Source organism: Macrobrachium rosenbergii, chromosome 36, assembly GCF_040412425.1.
Source record: "Macrobrachium rosenbergii isolate ZJJX-2024 chromosome 36, ASM4041242v1, whole genome shotgun sequence".
Classification (NCBI taxonomy): Eukaryota; Metazoa; Arthropoda; class Malacostraca; order Decapoda; family Palaemonidae; genus Macrobrachium; species Macrobrachium rosenbergii.
Genome location: NC_089776.1, coordinates 7,228,080 through 7,249,023, shown reverse-complemented (window position 1 = coordinate 7,249,023; position 20,944 = coordinate 7,228,080). Strand labels below are relative to the sequence as shown.

General features: G+C 35.0%; 1 protein-coding gene across 8 annotated transcripts in view; it reads left to right on the top strand.

Moving 5' to 3' along the window:
* Positions 1 to 20,944, top strand: part of Nipped-B (Nipped-B cohesin loading factor) — a 101,726-nt gene that overhangs the window by 76,389 nt on the left and 4,393 nt on the right. For 7 of the 8 annotated variants that reach the window (XM_067134476.1, XM_067134479.1, XM_067134480.1 and 4 more), the window contains exons 22-31: positions 406 to 632; positions 742 to 904; positions 1,306 to 1,570; positions 2,379 to 2,470; positions 2,743 to 3,150; positions 3,343 to 3,489; positions 5,180 to 5,400; positions 7,029 to 7,212; positions 7,406 to 7,537; positions 17,924 to 17,971. In XM_067134476.1, the coding sequence (XP_066990577.1) occupies positions 406 to 632; positions 742 to 904; positions 1,306 to 1,570; positions 2,379 to 2,470; positions 2,743 to 3,150; positions 3,343 to 3,489; positions 5,180 to 5,400; positions 7,029 to 7,212; positions 7,406 to 7,537; positions 17,924 to 17,971 (1,887 nt within the window). The remainder of the gene's footprint in view (positions 1 to 405; positions 633 to 741; positions 905 to 1,305; positions 1,571 to 2,378; positions 2,471 to 2,742; positions 3,151 to 3,342; positions 3,490 to 5,179; positions 5,401 to 7,028; positions 7,213 to 7,405; positions 7,538 to 17,923; positions 17,972 to 20,944) is intronic. The other variant, XM_067134478.1, reaches the window with a different exon arrangement.

The following is a 20,944-nucleotide window of genomic DNA, read 5'->3' as shown; positions in this document are numbered from 1 at the left end:
TCATTGTAACCAGAGACAGGTTTTAGAGCCTTTTTGTTATTTAGAATAATCCAGCTATTAATATCTGTTTTGTTGCTTAGTTTGATACAGATTAAATATAGGGAAATTCAGTGAGAATTTTACTAGACGTGAGATAGTGGAGAGAACTTGTTTAAAGTTCAACCTTGATGATGTTGATGTGGTAGGATGTAAGGAGTAGGTGATCATATCTTCTTATCAGATTAGACATAGATATTTACCATTCCCAGCATCAGAAGTGATGGTACTAACTTTTACACGACAAAATAATAAATTGCACTAAATTATATTGTTACTAGTTATGTTAATTGTATCTGGTATTTCAGGTACATATAACTCTAGTGTATTAAAACTTCATCCCTTTTTTTTTTCCCTTTTGAATAACAGACCCAGGTGGATTACACAATGATTGGTGTCGTGGCTCGAACGTTAGAACTGGTAGTACCGCTGATGGAACATCCAAGCGAAACCTTTCTCTCGCAGCTAGAGGAAGACGCTGTGAAGTTAATCCTTCAGCACGATCGTACTGTCATCACATCGTGCTTAGCTTTGTTAGGGTCCATCGTTAACACTGTTACCAAAAATTATAGGCTCATAAAAGACTGCTTTTTAAGGTAAGTTTGGCAAGAACACTGTCTACTTTGTGTGTATGTGAATTTGGATTAACTGTGACATATTTTCAAAAGTACAGTTCGCTCACATTCCGTCATTTTCTCGTTACAGGTATCATAGCTTTATTGTTGACTATAAGAAGCTGAACGAAGAGAATCCTCAGAATCCAAAACTAGAGTGTTATAAGCCATTTTTTAGAAGAGCATTGTACACCATAGGCCTACTTTTAAAACATTTCGATCTCAAAAGTGATGAAGTCAGATGCGGGTTACCGGTAAGACAATTTTAAGATTGTTTGGTTCAAGACAACCTCATTAGCCGTATGCTAATGTTTCAGCCCCACAATGTGTGACAAAGCCATGATTATACACTTAAAACATATCATTCTGTCACAGCAACTTGATCAAATATCTTTGATAACGGTTCATCTCTTGAACAATCATCCTTAATGTTTTATTGAAAAGTAAGACTAAATAAAATGCAAAACAGTTAGTAAATGAACTAGTCATTTATCACAACTGAATTCTTTGTAATTGATGCATTCAAATTTGAGGAATCAATTTTTAGTTTATCCACATTTGTTATGTTTTAATGCCAAATTCCAGCGACACGAGAATTGTTGTCATAGCAATATTTTGTTTTATTTTGAGATAACCAGCACTCTCAATTTTTCAGGTTGACATCACTGATCAAGTTTTTGACACATTGATGTATTTCATGGAGCTGCCAGATATGAACCTCAGGTACTGCACCTTACAAGCTTTGGGATTCATGTGTATACGGCATTATGAATTGATGATGGGGTCTCGGTTGAAACAGCTGTACCACACGTTGTTGTTAGACCAGTCTGTCAGTACACAGCTCCGAATTCAAACGCTGCAGAATGTGGAAACCTACCTACAAGAGGAGGAGATTCGTATGATCAAGCAAGATCAAGAATGTAAGTTGTGTTTTCCATAAATTTTTTGTGCTCCGTAGTCAGTTACATGTTTTCCATAAATTTTTTGTGTTCCTTAGTCAGTTAAATGTTTTCTTGGCCCTAATGGAGGTGATATTTTTGAATGAATTAGGGTCTGTTGTCAGTTTTGGGTACTTCCCTTAATAAGAAGGATATAACTTCAAAAGGTTGTTGCAGATATTGAAATGTGTATGTTGAAAGATATGCAGAATGCACATAAATGTTGTTTAGATTCTCTTGAATGGAGTAGGAATGTTACTTTTCAATAATTTTAGCTTATACAAAGGTTGTAATGTGTATCTTTTTCTTTAGAATAAAGTTTTAAGTTTATTTTCAGTTATTTGGAGAAAGAATGATTTTTATAGTAATACCACCATTTTCAGTAATAAATTTCGGTTAAATTTATACCTACGGTACAAATAACATTCACTTCAGTGTTTGAACTAACTCTGATAATGCAACGTAAATGTACAACAATTTTCTTTGCTAAGAGTTTCAGCTCAGTACATAAAAGCAGAATTATTAAATGTCATTAGTGCCACTGCTATTACCACACTTTCTGTGTCAATCTGGAAGGCATCTAAATTACTCAACATTTTTGAGCTCGTGGTATCATTAAAGGGAAATATTTTTGAATGAAGTCATTTGAAGTTCAGTGCGCTTGCAGAATATTATTCCAATTATGATATTTGCAATAGATGATTATTACTGTCATAATTTTTTATACAAAAATGTAGTTTATTTTGGGGATAATGCAGGTTTGAACTCATTGTTTTCTTTTTCATTTCAGGGGCTAAGCAGAAAACGCGTGAAAACCTAAAGGAAATGTGTGATTTGCAGTCGGGTATGGCGTCAGCTATCATACAGATGTATCTTAAGCAGGTTAGTTTAATGCAGTAGTTTGAAATATTGATTTCAGAATATTGCTGTTGACTAAATTTGTATATCATCAGAATTGACAAAAAAATTGTAGTCACATAAAGTAGTACACTAATTGTATCTGCCATGATATTGCGACATATTTTTTAATGGTGTTCTTGCTTGTAATCATCTCAGTGAAAGTTTAACACTTATCTAATCTGTTGAAAACTTGCTCTTACCTGTTCCACGCCCACAAACTTTTAATAATAGTGATATAAAACCCAATGTTTCAGGTCCTTGAATGTGTCGTGGCTGGGTGTGTCGTTGTACGTCATTCTGCTCTGAGAGTTATTCAGCTAGTTTTGGCTCAAGGTCTAGTCCACCCCGTCCAAATTGTACCATATTTAGTGTGTATGTCCACAGACTCAGAGGAAGCCATAGCACACTCAGCTGACAAGCAGTTGCAAGACATTGAAAAGAAATACCCAGGGTTTATTGGGATGAAAGCAATGCAGGGGTTTCGATTGTCGTATCGATTGCACACCCTCATCCAGGCACAGCCACCCACTCGAGGTTTCCGCTCGAAAGAAGGAGAACATCCCGGGGCGCTTAACGGTTTTTTATACTCGATTATGCGTTCTACAAAGCAGCACAGACGAGCGGTTGCGTTTTCTCTGCTGAAGCAGTTTGAGGAACAAGCTGTGAGTTCCGTTGTGGATTTTACCCAAGTTCTTTCTTTATCCTGTTTGACAAGTTAATGTTAACCAATGTTATAGTTTTTATGGTCATTAATGTTAACTCATTTTATCATTTGTTGTTTTCCATTGTTTTTGAATTTTGGAAAATATGTAGTGTGTCTGGTATTTACACTAGTTTACTTTCTATTTTTGCAGCGTTGCAATTTGTCAGAGCTGTTGTTCATCGCAGATAATTTAGCATACTTCCCTTATCAAGTGATTGATGAGCCTCTGTTCATAATACACCACATTGATATAATGATCTCTGTCACGGGTACAAATATTCTTCAAAACTTCAGAGAGGTAAGACGATACCTGTTCTTGTATGTAAATTTGTTTTGTAAGGAATTTTCTCATTGCTTTCTTTTCCCCTATGTGAAATGGTTCTTGTATTAGGCAATATTAAGAGGTTAGGGTGTAAGCTGAATTAATTTTTTGGAATATATTTTCGTCTGTAATTTATAAACGTGAGGAGTGTAGGAAATTGATAAGTCGTGCAATTGGGACTTCAAAAGCAAGAGTTCAAGTGGAGATGCAATGCTTTACTACCCTAATACTGTTCTCCTTGCTTTAATGCATTTTTATCTAATTTATGTATTTATTTATTTTTTCTTCTGTAATAAGTGAGATCTCTTCTTTTTGTATTTTCCTTTACCCCTCTTACGTCTTCCTAATTAACACCATATTCTTTGGAAGCTTGAATTTCAAGTCATGGCCCTTATGGGCTTGTTCCATATGAGTTGGGTTCATCTTCTGAATAATAATTATAAAGGTATTTAGTGTATATAGACTATAATTTATTGGTATATCATGTTTTCATATACAGTAATACCTCACACTGTGTTGTTAATTCATTCCAAGATATGTGACAAAAGTCGAAAAATGACGGAAGTTGAACAAACCCTTTAAAAATGACCTAGACACCCTGTAAATGGCTATAAGCAACCCCATAATGGTGCTAATATATGTTGAGTAGGTTGTTTGATAGTTAAAACATTCTACTTTTTAATAAATTTATAATAATTTTGAAGAATATAAAGAAAAACCAATAAAAAAATATTTCTGTGAGCTCTGTCTTATCATGAGTAATGAAGATATTGTTATCCAACAGAAGCCAAGAAAATGCCCTATGGTGGCAGTCTCACTAATTAATAGTTTTTTATCATAGCTGTCTTATTTTCCAGTGGTAATGCATTAAACTTAGTAGCACCAGTACTAGGAACTTACTTTGAAGACATGGAACTAGTGAATAGTGACACGAATTCAGTGCAAACAAGTCACTGGAAATGACACGTAATCAAGCACTTTTGAATTCGTTGTCTAGTCCCTAGAGCTAAAATGACCAAATGCTGGACTTGTTATAGGGAAATGTCTAGTACTACAACAATATTGTTTTTATATTTAAGCTTTTAAATAGTTTTATTCAGTGTATATTTATTGTATATTTTAACATTTGTTATTAAGTGTTTGGACCCTTTTCTTTTGATATTTTGTCTTACGGCTGAATGCTGGAGCTATGTACGCACTGTATGATGTAGAGTGCAGCCAAACATCATTTAAATAAGACAATATTTTTAACATTTTTTAAGGTTTAGAATGATTTTTTTCCATGCATTACATTACTATATATTATTTTGCTTGTCTCAACATTTCTTTTTATGTTATTTGGGCCTTTTATTGCTTATTATGTTCTTATGGCATTTTAACATTTATCTCTGACATGCAGATGCATAAAGCAGTGCAAGTTGATTTTCATTTTTCCCAATTAATTTTCAACAAAAACCACTATGACACTGAAAATACCAAGCCTCGAAATGATGTAATTGGAGGTATTACTGTATATGATTAGCTTCAGTTTTTTGTTCTGAAACTGACTGACAGCAGCTACCATGGTGTGGAAGTGTTGCCAAATTTTAAAATAAGAATCCTATTAAAGCCGTGACAGTGGTTGTCTTTATTGTACATTGTGTTAATTCTTCTATATCTCTTTCAGGCTTTATTACCTCCACCAAACGCTGAAGTTAAAATCAATCCAGAAACTGGTCAGGAGGAGTATGTAGATGACTTAGATGACGAGGAAGATGTGGAGGTGTATTTATCACGTCTCCCTCCCTGCCTTACTCCGTTAGAAGACTGTATCAATTCCTGTCAGGGATGTCTGTTGTTACTAATGTTAAAAGATTATTTAAAAGAAATTTATGGAATCACTGATGGGTGAGTTGAGTTTCGTATTTTGTATTGAAATTTAAACCATTCCTTTGTAGTTTGTTTATATTGGTAACTCAAAGGTCTTGGATTATACAGATATGTTGTTTGCTATCCACATCTCTGCAAATGAGGTCACTGCTGTAAAGTGGGTCCCATTTTACTTTTGAGGGTAGGTTTGGTTATCCAGCAAATGAGGTCACTGCTGTAAAGTGGGTCCCATGTCACTTTTGAAGGCAGGTTTGGTTATCCAGTGCCCTTGATTTTTTTTTGTTTTGCTACATGTAAATCATTATCATTACCCTGGAGTGAAAATTTGTCATATTTGATGTTATTTTTTTTTTTTTTTTTAGTGGGTCCCTGTTGGTAGATTATGTCATTTTTATTCTACCAGTTTAATGTTAATAAATGGGGTTTCTTGGTCTCATAATTTCTTGCATACTTAATCTTGCTCAGCTTTTGCAAACAACAGGATTAGAGCTAAGAAGTGATGATGGTAATATGTACTATTGATCAGTTGAGTCAACTTTTCATGTGGCAAGAAAAGCCTCGCTCACCAAGGTAATAACAACTCAGGATCAATGTGTAATTCAGGACTTGCTTGTGCCATCAAGACCAGTGAAATAAGCCTTAAGGGAAGCGATGGCGCCATAAGGCCCTATGAGAAAGTAAATGACTCTAACTATGATTGAAGGGATTTGCTTCAGATTTTTACCACTTATTCTACAACTAATGACGAAAATTCACATGTGGGGAAATTTAGAAATTGGACTTCTATTTGTTTTGCAGTTGAAAAAATCATGATGTCGCATTTCAAAATTAATATATAAAATTTAAAGTTGCAAGTTGCACAGAAAAGCAGTTTTCCTGATGACAAAATAGATAAATCCATTTTCTCTGACATGTCCTGTAGAGAGAATGGGATATGTTAATGGGTGATAATTGTTTTTGAATAAATTTCTTTCATACTTGATTTACATGCATTTTTTTACAATTTGTCTCTCACAGTGCCGTAGCAATAACTTTTCAAGATACTGTAAGTTTATTTACATGTAAAACAGTCTGAAATAGTGAATAACTCAAACTTGATCCTATCCAGGATCATTCATAGTCTCTCTTAAGTTTTTTACAATTTGATGTTCACAGTGCCATACAAGCAGTGAACAAAATTCTCCATTAACCAATCTAAACAGTTTATTTTAGCAGTAACGTTTCTAAATATATTTACGCATAAAGCAGTCCAAAACAGTGTATGACCTACTTTATCCTATCCTGAATTATTCATACAGATGTTTTTTACAAGTATTTTTTACAATTTGTGGTTCACAGTGTCATACAAGCGATTAACAAAATTGTCAGTAAACCAGTCTAAAAAATTTTTAGCATTATCGCTTCAGGATTATGTTTATTTAGACAAAAAACACTTGAAAACTGTTAACAACTAAAATTTGATAATTCCTCGAAATTCGGCGGTTGGCGTGCCCTTTAAGAAGTAATGGTTTTTATTTGCCATAGAAATATTTTGAATTTTTAATGCCAATGTTAATGTAAAATGAGAATTTGTATGTTGATACCAGCACTGTCCGAAATCTTGGGCCATTTTGAAGGCTTAATCATGATCTCTTGTTTTCCCTCAGGCGGATCACTCAGTATTCTCCTTCTGACACATCCAAGCAGTATGAAAAGGCCTGTACCAGGAAAAGTGCTGCAAAATTTAATCCTAAGACAACATTGAAAATGCTTAAAGAAGAGCCGGAAAAGAATGTAGATAAGAAAGATGATATGCAACCAAAGATTGATCTTATATCCCAATACCTCAATGTATGTAATATTCTAATATAATAGTCTGATTCAGAATTTCTTGGTAAAAATATGCAATACTGTGAAAATATTGCTCATGCATCATGTAGGTGTGTGTGTGTGTGTGAAAAATATTGTTTATCATCACGTCAAGTCATCTGTGTAATGGGTTTTTTGGAAAGGGTTTTTATGTCTTATCAATCATTTCTTTCAGTTCAAAGCCCTTATGCTTAAGATAGATCCAGATGACGAAGAGGATGACTCCGACGCAGAGGCTGCTCGTAAAGCTATGCAAAATGATGCTGAGGGTCATACCCCAACTCCCAGAAATCTTAGAGGACATCATGTAAGTTATTTTCCATTATTCTTTATTTTTTTTATTCATTAATGTACATAACTCTGCCCTCATTAGTTGGCTTATTTTTTTTTTTAGGTAGAAGTTCGGTTACATGAACACTTTTCATAAGATGCCTATGTTGCAGATGGTATAAGTCATTGTTAGGAAGTGCCTTATAAAGTTTCGGTTTTCCTGTAATTGGAAAATTTGTGGAGGATGTATCTGCCAAAAAGTAGCAAATATTTTGGTTTTACACTTATTTAATTTACTTTGTTGTCTTAATTTGGTAGTGCCCTTGGAAGGAACAAAATTATCAATATAGCTGATTATTACCTCCAACGAAGAGGTTTATGTTTCAGGTTCAGTTTGTTAGCTAGAACTTTGGTAGGGTTAGGAAGCAAGATTTTCTGGATTTTCGTGAAAATTTAACCAAAGATAGGAATGTAACTTTTGGGGAGAAAAAGCCTTTTTATTGGGAGAATTAACTAGCCTTGGCAGAAGGTTGTGGTCACTGAAAACTTGTTTTACTGTCATTCTTCTGTAAATATATACTGTATATTGGCTATTTCCTTGGTTTTGATATGCTTAGTTTTGACTATGGTTTCAGAAATTTTTGAGGATTTTAATTATTTTCAGTATGTTAAGTAAATTAACTGGAAAATTTGTTCTTTTTACTTAAATATTTTATATAGAAAGTTATTTTAGTTTCATTCATTATGAAATAACAGTGGATTTTGTAGAAAGCATTGATTTTATGTATGCTGAGTCCAATTCCACGTAGTGATCCAAACCAAAGTGCTTGTTACATGTTAAAAAAGCTTGTTTCCATTGCTGTCCTTGTATATAGCTATTCAGTGGAATGAACCCATGAGGAGATTGTTATATTTGTGTGTTGTAGCAACAGAAGACCCCTCACCCTCCCCAGCAAATGTCGGCAGTGCCATTGTGCCACAGCCAGATTTAATGCTGACTTTCAGTTCTCCAAAACCACCTAAATATTGTTTTGCTAAATGCCACCGATCCAGTCAGGCAGTATTTTTCAAGACTAGGTCATTGTTTTTTTTTTGTCAGAACGTTGGTCATAGCATGCCAACTTGTAGATGAAGATAAAAGATGCATTGGAGTTTTTACAGTCTGAAAGTTAAATGGGGAAACTTTAGTAGTGATGCATGATGTGTTCCCAAATTTTCATTATTTATACTGCAGGATCCCATGAGGAAGGTTTGGGTTCTGAAATTTTAAAGCACCTTGCACCTTTTCCCCTGTTGAGATAATGTGAGTACACACAACCCTCGTTTGGAAGATGTATTTGGCAACCTTCAGTGAATAAGGAAAACACCTTTCCTCTCCTTATAATAAATGCACAGGAACCAGTGCACTTCCATATTCTGATTATTGCGTCATTAACAACTGATGCTGTTAAATGTTTGGTGATGACTTGGTTACTTATTTCAGTTGGAAGGGAATGAAATCAGATTGCAAATGATTGCTTTCCAATTATTTTCAGTATAGTTCAGAGCCAACTATTCCAGTGGTTACCAAACTATAATACAGAGAAAGTGATTGGGATATACACAAAATTCCAGTGATAATATCATTATGGACTTTTCTGCAGTTGGTGCTATAGAACTGCTCAGCAGAGCCTACCTCCAATCCATTCCGCAAATAACTCAAACTCTGCAATGGTAAACAGTGAAGACAGTTCAGGCTAAAACTCAAGGAGTCACCCAAAGGATTATTAAAACTTGGTTTGGAACAAATATGTAAATGGCTGGTATTCATTCCTTGTAATCTGTCATTGCTAATGGTGCGGAGTGAAAAGGTATTGGATCCCCACATGGTGGCTTGCAGCCTTGCTAGCCACTTGATTGTAGCTACAAAAAAATCCAAGATGAACCTTTATCCAAATTTATACATTAGAGGATAGAAGATGATAGTCTGTACACCATTAAGGCAGCAATTATACTGTGCCTTTCTCATGGTGTCTATCCATTTATTATCCTTGGTTATTGGTTTCTATTTCTTATTCTCGTAGTTTTGAGGAATTTGTGTTTTCCTAGTGATTTTCCTTATATTTGTGAATTTTGTAAACTTTCCATTTCATTTTGCATTTTTCTTGAGCTTTACAGAGTGTTAGCCTGTAAGTGTTTAGTCGAGTTAGGCCATAGTGCTGTTGACTTCCTTTGTTTGTTTTTGGTTTGTGATGAAGCTTTTTACCGTGCCTGTGTTCTTGTTGAGGTTTGGCTTAAGTGAGCTTGCAGCTAACTTATATCATTATTGGATGAGAACCCACATCTCTTTAAGTTTATCTTGCTGTGGCCAGAATTCTTCTCAGCTAATGTTGGAGTGTCATGACTGGTAAGAGGATCAGTTGCATCTCCCTGTTCAAAAGATACTTAGCCAATACTGTACACCAGACTTTTCAAAGTCTTTATCAGACTCTTCTGCCTTTGGTTGGTATCCAAGTCTCCCTCTCATGCGCCGTTTATCAAGGAATGGATATTCTCAGTTATTGAGCTATCTTACTCCATGCTTCCACCTTCATTCAGGTGATGGAGTTTCATTCTACTGACAAGAACAGGAAGAGGAATGTTACCTGCTATTCTTGCCTGCCACAGCTGTTTCAAGTGTTCCTCATTCTGACCAGGGTAACATTTGCAGCATGTGCCTCTTAACTCTCAGTCCAGGCTTTGTTATTTTCATTTTATTATTATTATTATTATTATTATTATGATTATTATGATGCATAAGATTAACCCTATTCATTCTGAAGAGTATGGTGCTCATTAGGAAGTAAGAGAAGGTAAAGGGAATAAAGGGAAACGCAGAAAGATCTCACTTATTAAAAAGAAAAAATAGAAAGTAATAAATGTGTGAATTTTTCCAATATTGAAGAGTCAGACACCAAACCTAATACAGGTTAGGAAAAATTGGCACTGTCCTTATTTTATACTATGACCTTTTGTGCAAAGACAACATATTTGTCATAAATTTCTTCATTGGTGCTCAATATATGTAGCCAGAATCTTTGAGGGTCACCGCTGTAATTTCATGTTTTATACTGTCGCATAAGTCATAAATAATTGGTCATTATAAGCGGATTTGCTTAAGACTTCTCATCCTGGATTTATACCATTGTATATTTTCTAATTGAAAATGCTCACGATGCATTATTCTGGAAGGAAAGTTTTTTACATATTTTATTAATATATAAAATGTTAGCCCAATTAATTTCATATTCTGGTTTGATGAGCACGGTACAAGAATATACCACATATAAAAAATCGTGGAGATTCAGTGACATCTCCAAACTTGGCATTCCCTATACTTTTAATGATGGGGAACTTCTTTTTGTTTAAAGTTTGAAATAGTGTTGTAATATTTAGTTATTACATATGATTTTTATAATCATCCTTGGTTCTAAAACCTAGTTTAGCTGTTCGTCAGTGCTTGCAATTTGCCTTATGTTATGCTGTGTAAGTTATATATTTTATCATTTTTATATATACAGTACATATAACATGACTGAAAGTTACATTTAAAAAGGAATACTTTAGAGAAAAATGCAACTCCACCTTTACTCATGGCTGTTTGATGTAATAAGTCACTCCAGGTGAGGACTTTTCATATATACATACAGTTCTTTGTTTTCTTGGCGTTTTGAAACCTGTATTCTATCAGCTGGATAATTTTTTTATTTACAAACATTGAGTAATGATAAACCTTTGTTAAAATAAGCTCCTTTCATTGTGTGTGGTAAAGTGTGAGCATCTTAAGTATATTTGAGAATGTTGTGAATAATAGTTACAGACTTTTTAAGATTGTTAGTTCATTATTTCTGTTAGCTTTTACCGGCTAAATTATAATATAAATTATTCGCATTGAAAATTTGATGATAATGTAACCGAGGTTACTGCTCTTAAGAGCACCAAGAGTGACCAAGTAATGAGGGTTAGAGATTTTAGGTATCTTGCCAATGGATTTTAGATGCCGTATCCGTATCCTTGTAGATCAATACCAATCAAAAGATAAACATTCAAATATTAAGACGACAGAAGAATGTTGAAACATTTATTAGCCTTAAATTCTTTAATACTTATTTTCTTGTCCATGGTTAAGTGGCAGCCTTTGATCCATGGTGAAGACCCTAATAATAGTGAATGTAGCTTATTTTTGCGACTTCCCATATTTCCTTCTAATTGTTATTGAACGTCAGACAAAGAGATGCAAGGAAATTGTGACTCAGCTTTTCATGAACGTTACATAAGAAATGGTATGGACTCGAGTATGGGAAGTCCATTTTCTCTGTGTTTTTATATGTACCTTAGGACTACTCCTTTACCAAACGACTGTATGGTGTTCAGCATTACAGGTCTCTTATACGAGAGTGTTTCAGCAAAACAGGTATGGTTTGTCATTAGATCATATATGAATACATGGTACTGATTATGATTGTTTACCAAGTTGTGATACTTTGATTCCTTGTGACCAAGTACTAAGTGGCACAGAGAACAGCACAAGCATGAGTATGTTTGCTCAGCTTCATTGCAAGGCATTCATTGGCTTAACTAGGTTACAGATACGATCTCGTAATAACGATGCACACCCAGATGTGAATTCATGCATCCTACTACTATTTTCTTCTGTGCTGGTATACCAAACGCTTGAGTAATAATTTTGGTGACTTCTCTAGACCGGATTTTTACCGACAAGTCGCAGTAGGTTGGCAGTATTATGATGTATGATTTTGAAATTGGTGTAAATGTTTTTCTAAAATCCTTTCATTTAGTTTTTGATTTAACTGGAGATTAACAAGCTTTTGCAGGTAACTACTACAAATGTTCTGTTTCTTGAATGCATACAAACTATTGCCTAAGAATACGTGATGCTTCGTTGAAGGTGGTTCTGCTAACCTTTGTTCACAAAAAAGAGCCCTTACATCTCTCATCCAACTTAGTTAGTTTGAAGCTTTTCTCAGTAATTCAGGCATCTGTGCCCAATTGGAGGGGAGAGAGAGTAGGACTTGACATACAGCCATGGTTTATTTGTATAAAATTTGAATTTTAAGAATGCTCATAAAGAGAAAACGGGAGAATTGAGAGACGGTAAAGTTTATAAAAATGCCCTGTCAGCAGCTACCATAAAACTGAGAAAAATACTGAGGTACCTTTGGGAGATAAGTACGGTGGCATGTCACCGAAGGTCTGCCTTGTTCGTCTGATGAAACATGTTATAATAGTGCTGAAGTTGCCAGAGTTTCTAACATGACATAGGAATTGCTCATGTTTGATAGTCCTGCCACATTTGGAAAGAAAAGGCTGGAGAAGGAATATAGATTCATTAGAGCATCTTAAGCAACTCTGCACTATCAATATTATGAATGTCTAGAATTGACTCAGAATCCAGCACGTCAATCGGATACTCTCACTACAGAAATTTGGTACAATGCTATCAGATCTTTCTTGACTCAACAAGGCAACATGGTACCTGGTGTAGAGTTAACGCATAAGTTTTGTTATCTTCATAGTGAGAACAGTAACTATAAAAAAAAACATTGGATTAAGGACTCTACAGCCCATCAAAGTAATACTGAAGACGCTTTCTAAAAAGCTTTTTCTCTCCATGAAAGTTATTGTTTTACTGAAATATACAAAGGAAGTAAATTTTGTTTAAAAAGTTGTCAAATAGATTTGGAAAACTTATTTGAAAAAAGTATGCTTTTATGTTCATCTCATTGTTCATAGTACAAATAATTAAAACTTCATAGTATTTACTGTGATTAATCTCAAAAGAGTTTACAAAAATTTCAACCATAATAATGTTACATGCTTAAGACCTGCATTAGAGGGAAAAGACTTAGTTCACTGGGCGAAGGTGAGTCTGTTTGATAGGAGTTATTACCAACCTTCCAATCAGTAGTCCAGTTACAGAGCAGGCATTCAAAGATTTGATTATTTTAACCCTCACAGTCTGAGCTAAAATATACATTAAGCACACCCCAAGACTGGGCTAAATTTAAAGATGGCCAGTTTAAAAAAAAAAAAAATTAATGGAAAGATGAAGATATGCTTATGCACATAGTGTAAGAAAAAAAAAATTCTAAAAAAATTTTTCTACCTTCCACAGGAAGTTGAAAGTAAATATTTCCAACTCTGTGCGGTGCCTCTTTACTAAGACAGTTGTAAAAAATATGGTAATTTTACCAAGATAAATGTTTTTCAATGACAGATTGCACAATGTCATAACAGACAAGAACTAAATTCGGTAACAAATTCTTAATATATTTATTGTAAAATATTTACGAGACGTCATTGGATGGGAATATTGGACAACATTCCCTTTCAACATCTCGAGGCAAACTGATCTGTCTCTCCTGTGTCAACTAGCTATTATAGTTGCTGTAAGAGTTGCCATGAGTCATTTATGGCCGATGGAAGTGATCTGAAGACTTTTCCCACAAAATTCGTTCAAACTGTATGGCACGAAATGTTGATCATCAGAGGATGATACCTGGAATTTACCATAAAGCTATAAATAGTCAGACTCATTTGACGACGCAGGCTTACAAATGGTAATTATTATATTCAGAAGATGAACCCTGTTCATATGGAACAAGCCCACCAAAGGGGCCATCAACATGAAATTCAAGCTTCAAAGAATAAGGTGTTCATTAGAAAGACATAACAGAAGGTAATAGGAGATACAGAAAGAAGAGATTCCTTATTTAAAAAGAAAAATTAGATGAACAAAATAATAGGTAAATTTGTAAGTAAATTATTAAAATGCGAAGAGAATGTTAGGGTAGTATTGTACTGCAGCTTTGCTCAAACTTTTGAAATTTGTCACACGACATCCTCAGGGAGGCTGTTCCACAGTCCAACGAGTGAGGAATAAAGGACCTCTGGAACTGAGAAGTTTGACAGTCACAGCCTCTAATCTAAGGAATTACCCGCGTAACTGCATCTCAGCTATATGAGTGAACCCATACACATATTAAAGGATAAATTTGATAAGTTTTTGGATGAACCAGTAAGCAGTACCACTGGTCATTTTGCCATCTTTTAATACAGGGTGCAGTTCTGATTTAATCTGGCACCTTGTATTCAGATCCAACATCATTGTTCTTAGTAATTGTAATTAGTACTGTATTAGCCAAGTCCACACAGTGGAGGAAGGTGTCAGCGAGGAAATTCCCCACCACTTGGCAGGGTGGAACCCTGTCATTGGGTTGTCTCTTATTTGTCGGCGATACACATCTAGACATCTAATGACAGACTTTCAAAGATAATAGTTGTATAAATTATGATTCTAACCTTAATTTTAATACCTTTTGCTCTCTCTCTCTCTCCCTCTCCCCCCCACTGTCAAGTTAGTATCATATCCTTGCTCCAGTATTAAATGCATATTCATAGATCTTTGATGACCAAAAGCTTTCATAGCTTGAAATTGAAATTCCAACTTTTCAGGGCACTTATTTAACATCCCAAAGGTTTTGCAGTAAATTGATCTTTCAGTATGAGTTTGGGAAGGTATGAAAAAATGAAAGGAATTTGTTCTGAATAATTTCATGAACAAGTTTAATTTTATCTTAGATGGAAAGATCCATTGAAAATCATGGTACAGTGTGGAAGGGTACATTGGAGGTTGTCATTTGTCAGGTTTGGTGTGACCCCTGCTATTTTCTTTCATGTAGGGCTTGAAGAGATGGCTCCTTTACATATGCCTAGAAGTTCACTTCCATTAATGCCTCTCCTTAGCAGTTATGATCTTCAGTGGTTTCAGACCAACAGTAGTCTCCCTTAAATCATCAAACTGGATTGAAGCAGACCATCACTTTTTTTTTATGAGGCCTTTTGGGTTTGTTTCACATTACTACTGTTGAGAGGTTCTGCAATAAGCTAGTCTTCACTGGCTTGCTTAAGACTACCACCTCCTTTTTACTCCACGTAACTCTTGACCCATGCCTAATTTAAGCAGGTTGGTTTCATCAAAAGCCTGATTATTCTTTGGCACTTTGCTATTGGATTGCCTTATTGAATGCTATTGGATTGCCTTATTGACATCACAGAAATAGAATTTGCTGTGTTCCACTCTCAAGATCTATGGAAGCATTATTTCTCAAGTTCATTTCTCATGTAAACTGGATCTAACAAACACTGTTTACTGGCAGTAAATGGTACTTTAAACAGTATCCCCAGATTGGATATCTCCTTGTTTTTTCACAACCTCACTGATCTGCTTATGAGTAAGTGCACAAGAGTATTGGACTGTTGAATAGTCCATCAAAAGTGCTATCCTTTTGGCATTCATGTGTTAAGCTTATTGTAAGAAGAAGTAATTTTTTCTGGCATGAGTTATGATACCAGCCAACCTATCTGCAGCCTTCTTCCTTTCAATCCTGGCTGGAATGATTGATAAAAATGTTTTTATGCTCATTTAAAACTTGGGGGGAAGTGTACGCCTGTTAGTAAATTGACAGTGTAGCCGAAACAGGTTTTGTTACCCATTTGGCCTCTTCATTTTACATCTTGAACAGCTGTTTCTGGATAAAAAATCAATCAAAAGTCTAGTTTTCTTCTCAAATAGGAGACCTATACTCGCACAGCTGACTGACAGATCAGGTTGAGCATGCTGTGTGTTGGGAATGTTGTTCTATTGTTTAAATTCCACAGGGATGATAGTCTTGAGTTATTTTATTATTTCAAAGGTATTAGTTGATGAAGTATTCAAGGAGCTTATTGTTCACCCTGAAACCATTATAGCTTGACCAGTTTGATATGTTTATTGTAACCCAAAGAAATGATGAAAATGCCCACCTGAAAATAATTCTACTGTAATACTGATAAGGAATAGCTTCTGTATGCTACTCTACTTGCTCAAGTTCTGTGGAGAATCAATCTGTATATTGTTGATATCTTCTGGTGTAGGTCAACATGGCAGACTTGAGTACTGTGCTGCTACTATCTGATCATTTCATCTCGACTGAATAGTGTTTCAGTATTATTGGCTCTCTGTTTCACTGAATATTTAGGATCAGGAAGGTGATAGTTTGTACTTATCCTGATAGTTTGTACTTACGAACAAGGATAAGTCAAACATGTTTAGGAAAAATTTCTACTCATTAGCTTCACGATATTTCCGTAAGCCAAGGTTCCTTCTCTCACCCCTCCAATGTCACATAAGGCATATAAATTTGAGAGCCCAGCTTGGAACAAATATGAAAGCAATGGAATGAAGGTTGCAGCCTGCTTGAACAATTTTTTGTCTTACTGGAAGCATGAATTCTGGTCTTATTGGAATACACATGAAGTACTCAGAGTAACAGGTTCTCGTGGGGTAATGGTTTGTATGTAGAGATTGTATGTACTAGAAAATCTGAAAGTTTCACTTTGATATTTCTATGCACAAAAGGAAATTTTCTATAACTTTTTGTTATTGCATAAAATTATGGATGTGAATCAGTTGGTTTTAAACAAGGCTTATGGAATTTTTTTTTTAACAATGGCTAGTATAAAACTGTGGCCCCTAAACCAAGATTTCCTTTTTGTAAATCAGTGCTCAAGAATTATTGAGAGAAATTTGATGTCAGACTTAGGTTTTTTCAAGTAACGATGTAAGGTTTTTCAAATAATTTGATTGTTAAGAGTAGTATTTATTGATTATATTTAGAATATAAATAGGAATTACATATAGAGGTTGTGTTAAGAATTTAAGGAAATGACTTTTCTAAAATGTTGTTTATGGAAAATGAGCCTTTTATTGTTTATATATAAAATTTTCCTATTTTTCTTGCAAGCTCATGGCAGAAGCAGCAAGCCTAGTTAGTACAGTGTTTTTTTTTTTTTTCAGCTTTTTACCAGTACCAAAATCATATTTATTTTTATGGTGCAAGTACTGTAGTTGCATGAAAGTGTATATGTTATCACTGTTAATAGAGAGAGACCAGTATTGTATTATGATAATGCTTCTTCAATTTTGGTTCCATGACATTTGAATCAATATATTTTATTTAAAAGTTTTTCAGCATTGCTCTCTCAAATTGTCACTTGTTTAACTTTTCACTAGTTATACGAAATTGTGTCATGTTAAGGACTCCTCATCTTACTACCTGGGTGAGTGCCCTTTACTATTAATTTGTGTGCATCCTGCATTTGTTTTCCTGCGGAATATTGTTGATTAGTGGTCAGAAGAAAGAAATGATTTGTAATTTTAATTTTAAGAGTTGCAAGCAAGCTTATGTCCAGCAGCGAATTACAAATGCAGATTGCAGTCTTCCAGTTCATGTGGAAGATTTTGGGAATTGGTAATAGCATATCTACAAAGGGGAACCTAAAATCGCTTGGTGGCGGGCATCAGGCTTCTTGGTTGGTTAACTTACCTGAGTTCTTCCCACAGAATGGTAGTGACGTTCCTTTGCTGCCTGGCACGCACGACGGATGGAAGGTGAGGTTTGGTATGATTAAGGAAGGTCTATTGCGCGTGGTTAGTACTAGGGGAGTTGGAAAGTACTAGTGTATCTAATGGCTGTCTCAAATGTAGTTTTATTAGCTTCTGAGATTTTTGTGACATTAGTATTACTCAGTATTATAATCATTCGAGTTAAATTTCTGTTGCATACTTTTTATTTTTGTACCTGCTGTAATATGAGCCATTAAGACTTGCATTAATGATTTAATGACTTAGTTATTCAATTGGATATGTATTTCTTGTTTTGAGAGCTGATTTTTTCCCTTTATATTGGTTAGTTTTTCTTTTGTGTAAAATACCTTTAGTCGTTAATTATTTAATTTTTTGTTTGTTCTTCTTTTATGTTCTGAGACAATTTATAATAATATCAATGATGAGTGAGAATTTTTGTCATGTGAAACTTGAAACACAACTGGCATAGACTTAGTTCTCCGTACACAACAATAAGGTATAGCATAACTATTCATCATTATGTTTTGTACCAAAGCACAAGGATAGTCCAACAAAATCTTTATCAGTAGTCTTTACCAGAAACTGGTGGTGTTAGCTTAAGCAGCCTGTGTTATTATAACATTTTGCTTTATAAGCAACCTGTAAGGGTAGGAACTTAGAAGATTTTATGAACATTTATCAGTTTAATTTCATGAAAGAATATTATTCTCCTGCATATTTTTCAAATGCCAATGCTTGTCATTTGACTGTTTTCTAATGCTCTTTATTATTTCCAAAGGACACCAGATCTTTAGGCTAAAACTTTGACAATTTTGGTCCATGGGATGTTTCAATAGTTGGAGTGTAGAGGCAGCTTAATTTTCTTGAGTATTGTAAGGCTTGGATGGTCGTGTATTTTTATCTGTTGAAATTTTATTTATTTTTTTTTTTTTAGGTTTTTTAACCCTTTAAAGCAGGGTAGGTTAGAGGTTTGCTATACTTGTGAACCAGATGATTTTTATAATCCTGGAACATGTTTAAAGGCATATGTTTTTCATAGGTTTATCCTGTTATTTAGGAATGATACAAACAAAGCTGAGGACTGTAGCTTTGGTATTTTCATCCTTTCCAGTTGTTGGATGTCAGTTATATATCTTCATTCTCACTTAGTGTAGGAAGCTTTTCATATACAGGCAGTCCCAGTTATCGGCAGTCCGGTTTTACGGCACTTGTCTGGCGACGATGACAACCGGATTTTCGACACCGATCTCCAGTTATCGGGGCTGATCCCCGGTTATCGGTGGCGCCAGTTCCCGGATATCAGCGCTGTTATCACCGATATTCAGTTGTCGTCATGCTGCCGGGAACGGAACGCCCTCCAATAACCGGGGACTGCCTGTATATAGCTCTTTGGCAAAATTTGATGTTAGTAAATACTGTCAAAAGGAAGCTTAAATCTCGAGGGCCTCTGTAATACCAAATTCTCAAATTAATGACTTGTTTGCTTATGGATAGTAAATCACACAGATTTAGCTTGGTATGAGATCAGGGAGTGTCTCACATATAGAGCAAAGGGCCTTACAGTTGAACAGACCATAGGGAGACAAATTTGAATGCCGGATACCTTTTGATTATCAAGGATATCTTCGATAGGCTCTGGTATTAAGAGCTAAAAGGCATATGGTAATAGTATAGTATTCATGGGCTTGAAATTAACTTTTCAGCAACCATAGAGAGAATTAGAAAAATGGCTATTGGCCTGTCATAAGTATAGTTTTACAGTTACTACCTTTGGAACAGGAGCTAGTAGATACAGAGTTTCCACTTGTCAGAAAAGAAGTGTTTCTTGCTAAAAAAAATTTTAAGTGCGTTACAAGTTTAAAAGAAAGTATTTTAGGCATCATTTTAAGAAGTACTGGATAACTTGCATTATGATCTTCAATCACTTTTATAATGTTTTTAGGGTTATTTTGTTATATAGCTAAGTGGAGGTTTGATATGTGGCCTAGGGTGACAAAATATCGAAAGGGAAGTATCCTGCATTGGTGTGTATCCTTATATTTTGGCCTTTATGTATTATGATGGTTGTTGTTATGAATGTCTTGGCCCATACGAGCCTGTTAATCATAAAATAGCTTTAATCCGTGCAACTGGCTTAATGTTGCAAAGTTTATGAGCCCATGTAATCCTGTTTGTTAACTGTTTGAGAGATTCAAGTTATTTATTTGAATGAGGACATGCAAGTTTAGCCGTACAGGGCAAACAAATAGCCTGGACGACTACAACACTGAATATATTTGAGCTACAAAAAAAGTCACCAGGTCAGTGCTAAAATTAGTACAGGAAATCACTGGATGAAAAAAAGATGATGAAAAATATAATAGTAATGACAGACTGATTAATGAAACAAAGTTAATGCATTTGCATTAACCCGGGAACAGGAACATACCTTAAGACAACAGCCGAGGTATGTTAAAGCACATTATTGGGAGTGTATTTTAACCGAACAAACTAAAAAGTCACAACAAAGTCACTGCCAATGGCTGCAGGCGAATCTTGGAAACAGAGGGTGTTCACTGTAGAAAGTTTCATGAAAAGGGAGGCTGACACAGGTGATACCAGTAAGCAGGATGTTAAAGGGCAGTATATGAACAGAGGGGTTTCAATAAGTTAGACTATTTAATGTAAATTTGGTTTTAGGATGTAGTGAAGTGCACTACAGTTTTATGTATGTAGTAATGGGAAACAGAGGGTGTTAACTAGAGCAGATTTCTTGGAAAGTGGGGCTGAACCATAGGCGATCACAGTAAACAGGGTGTTGAGTAACATGAGTCCAGTGAGACTGATTCATGGAAAAAGGCAGTATATGAAATATCAGGTTGCCATAGAACAAATATTAAGTATTTCCTGTAAAATTGGGCAATGGACTGTTGTAAAGTGTACCACAGTTTGGAAGCTTCAGAAGATAAAAAATAAAAAGTAGAGGACGTCAACCACCCAAGGTTTTGCCCTGATATC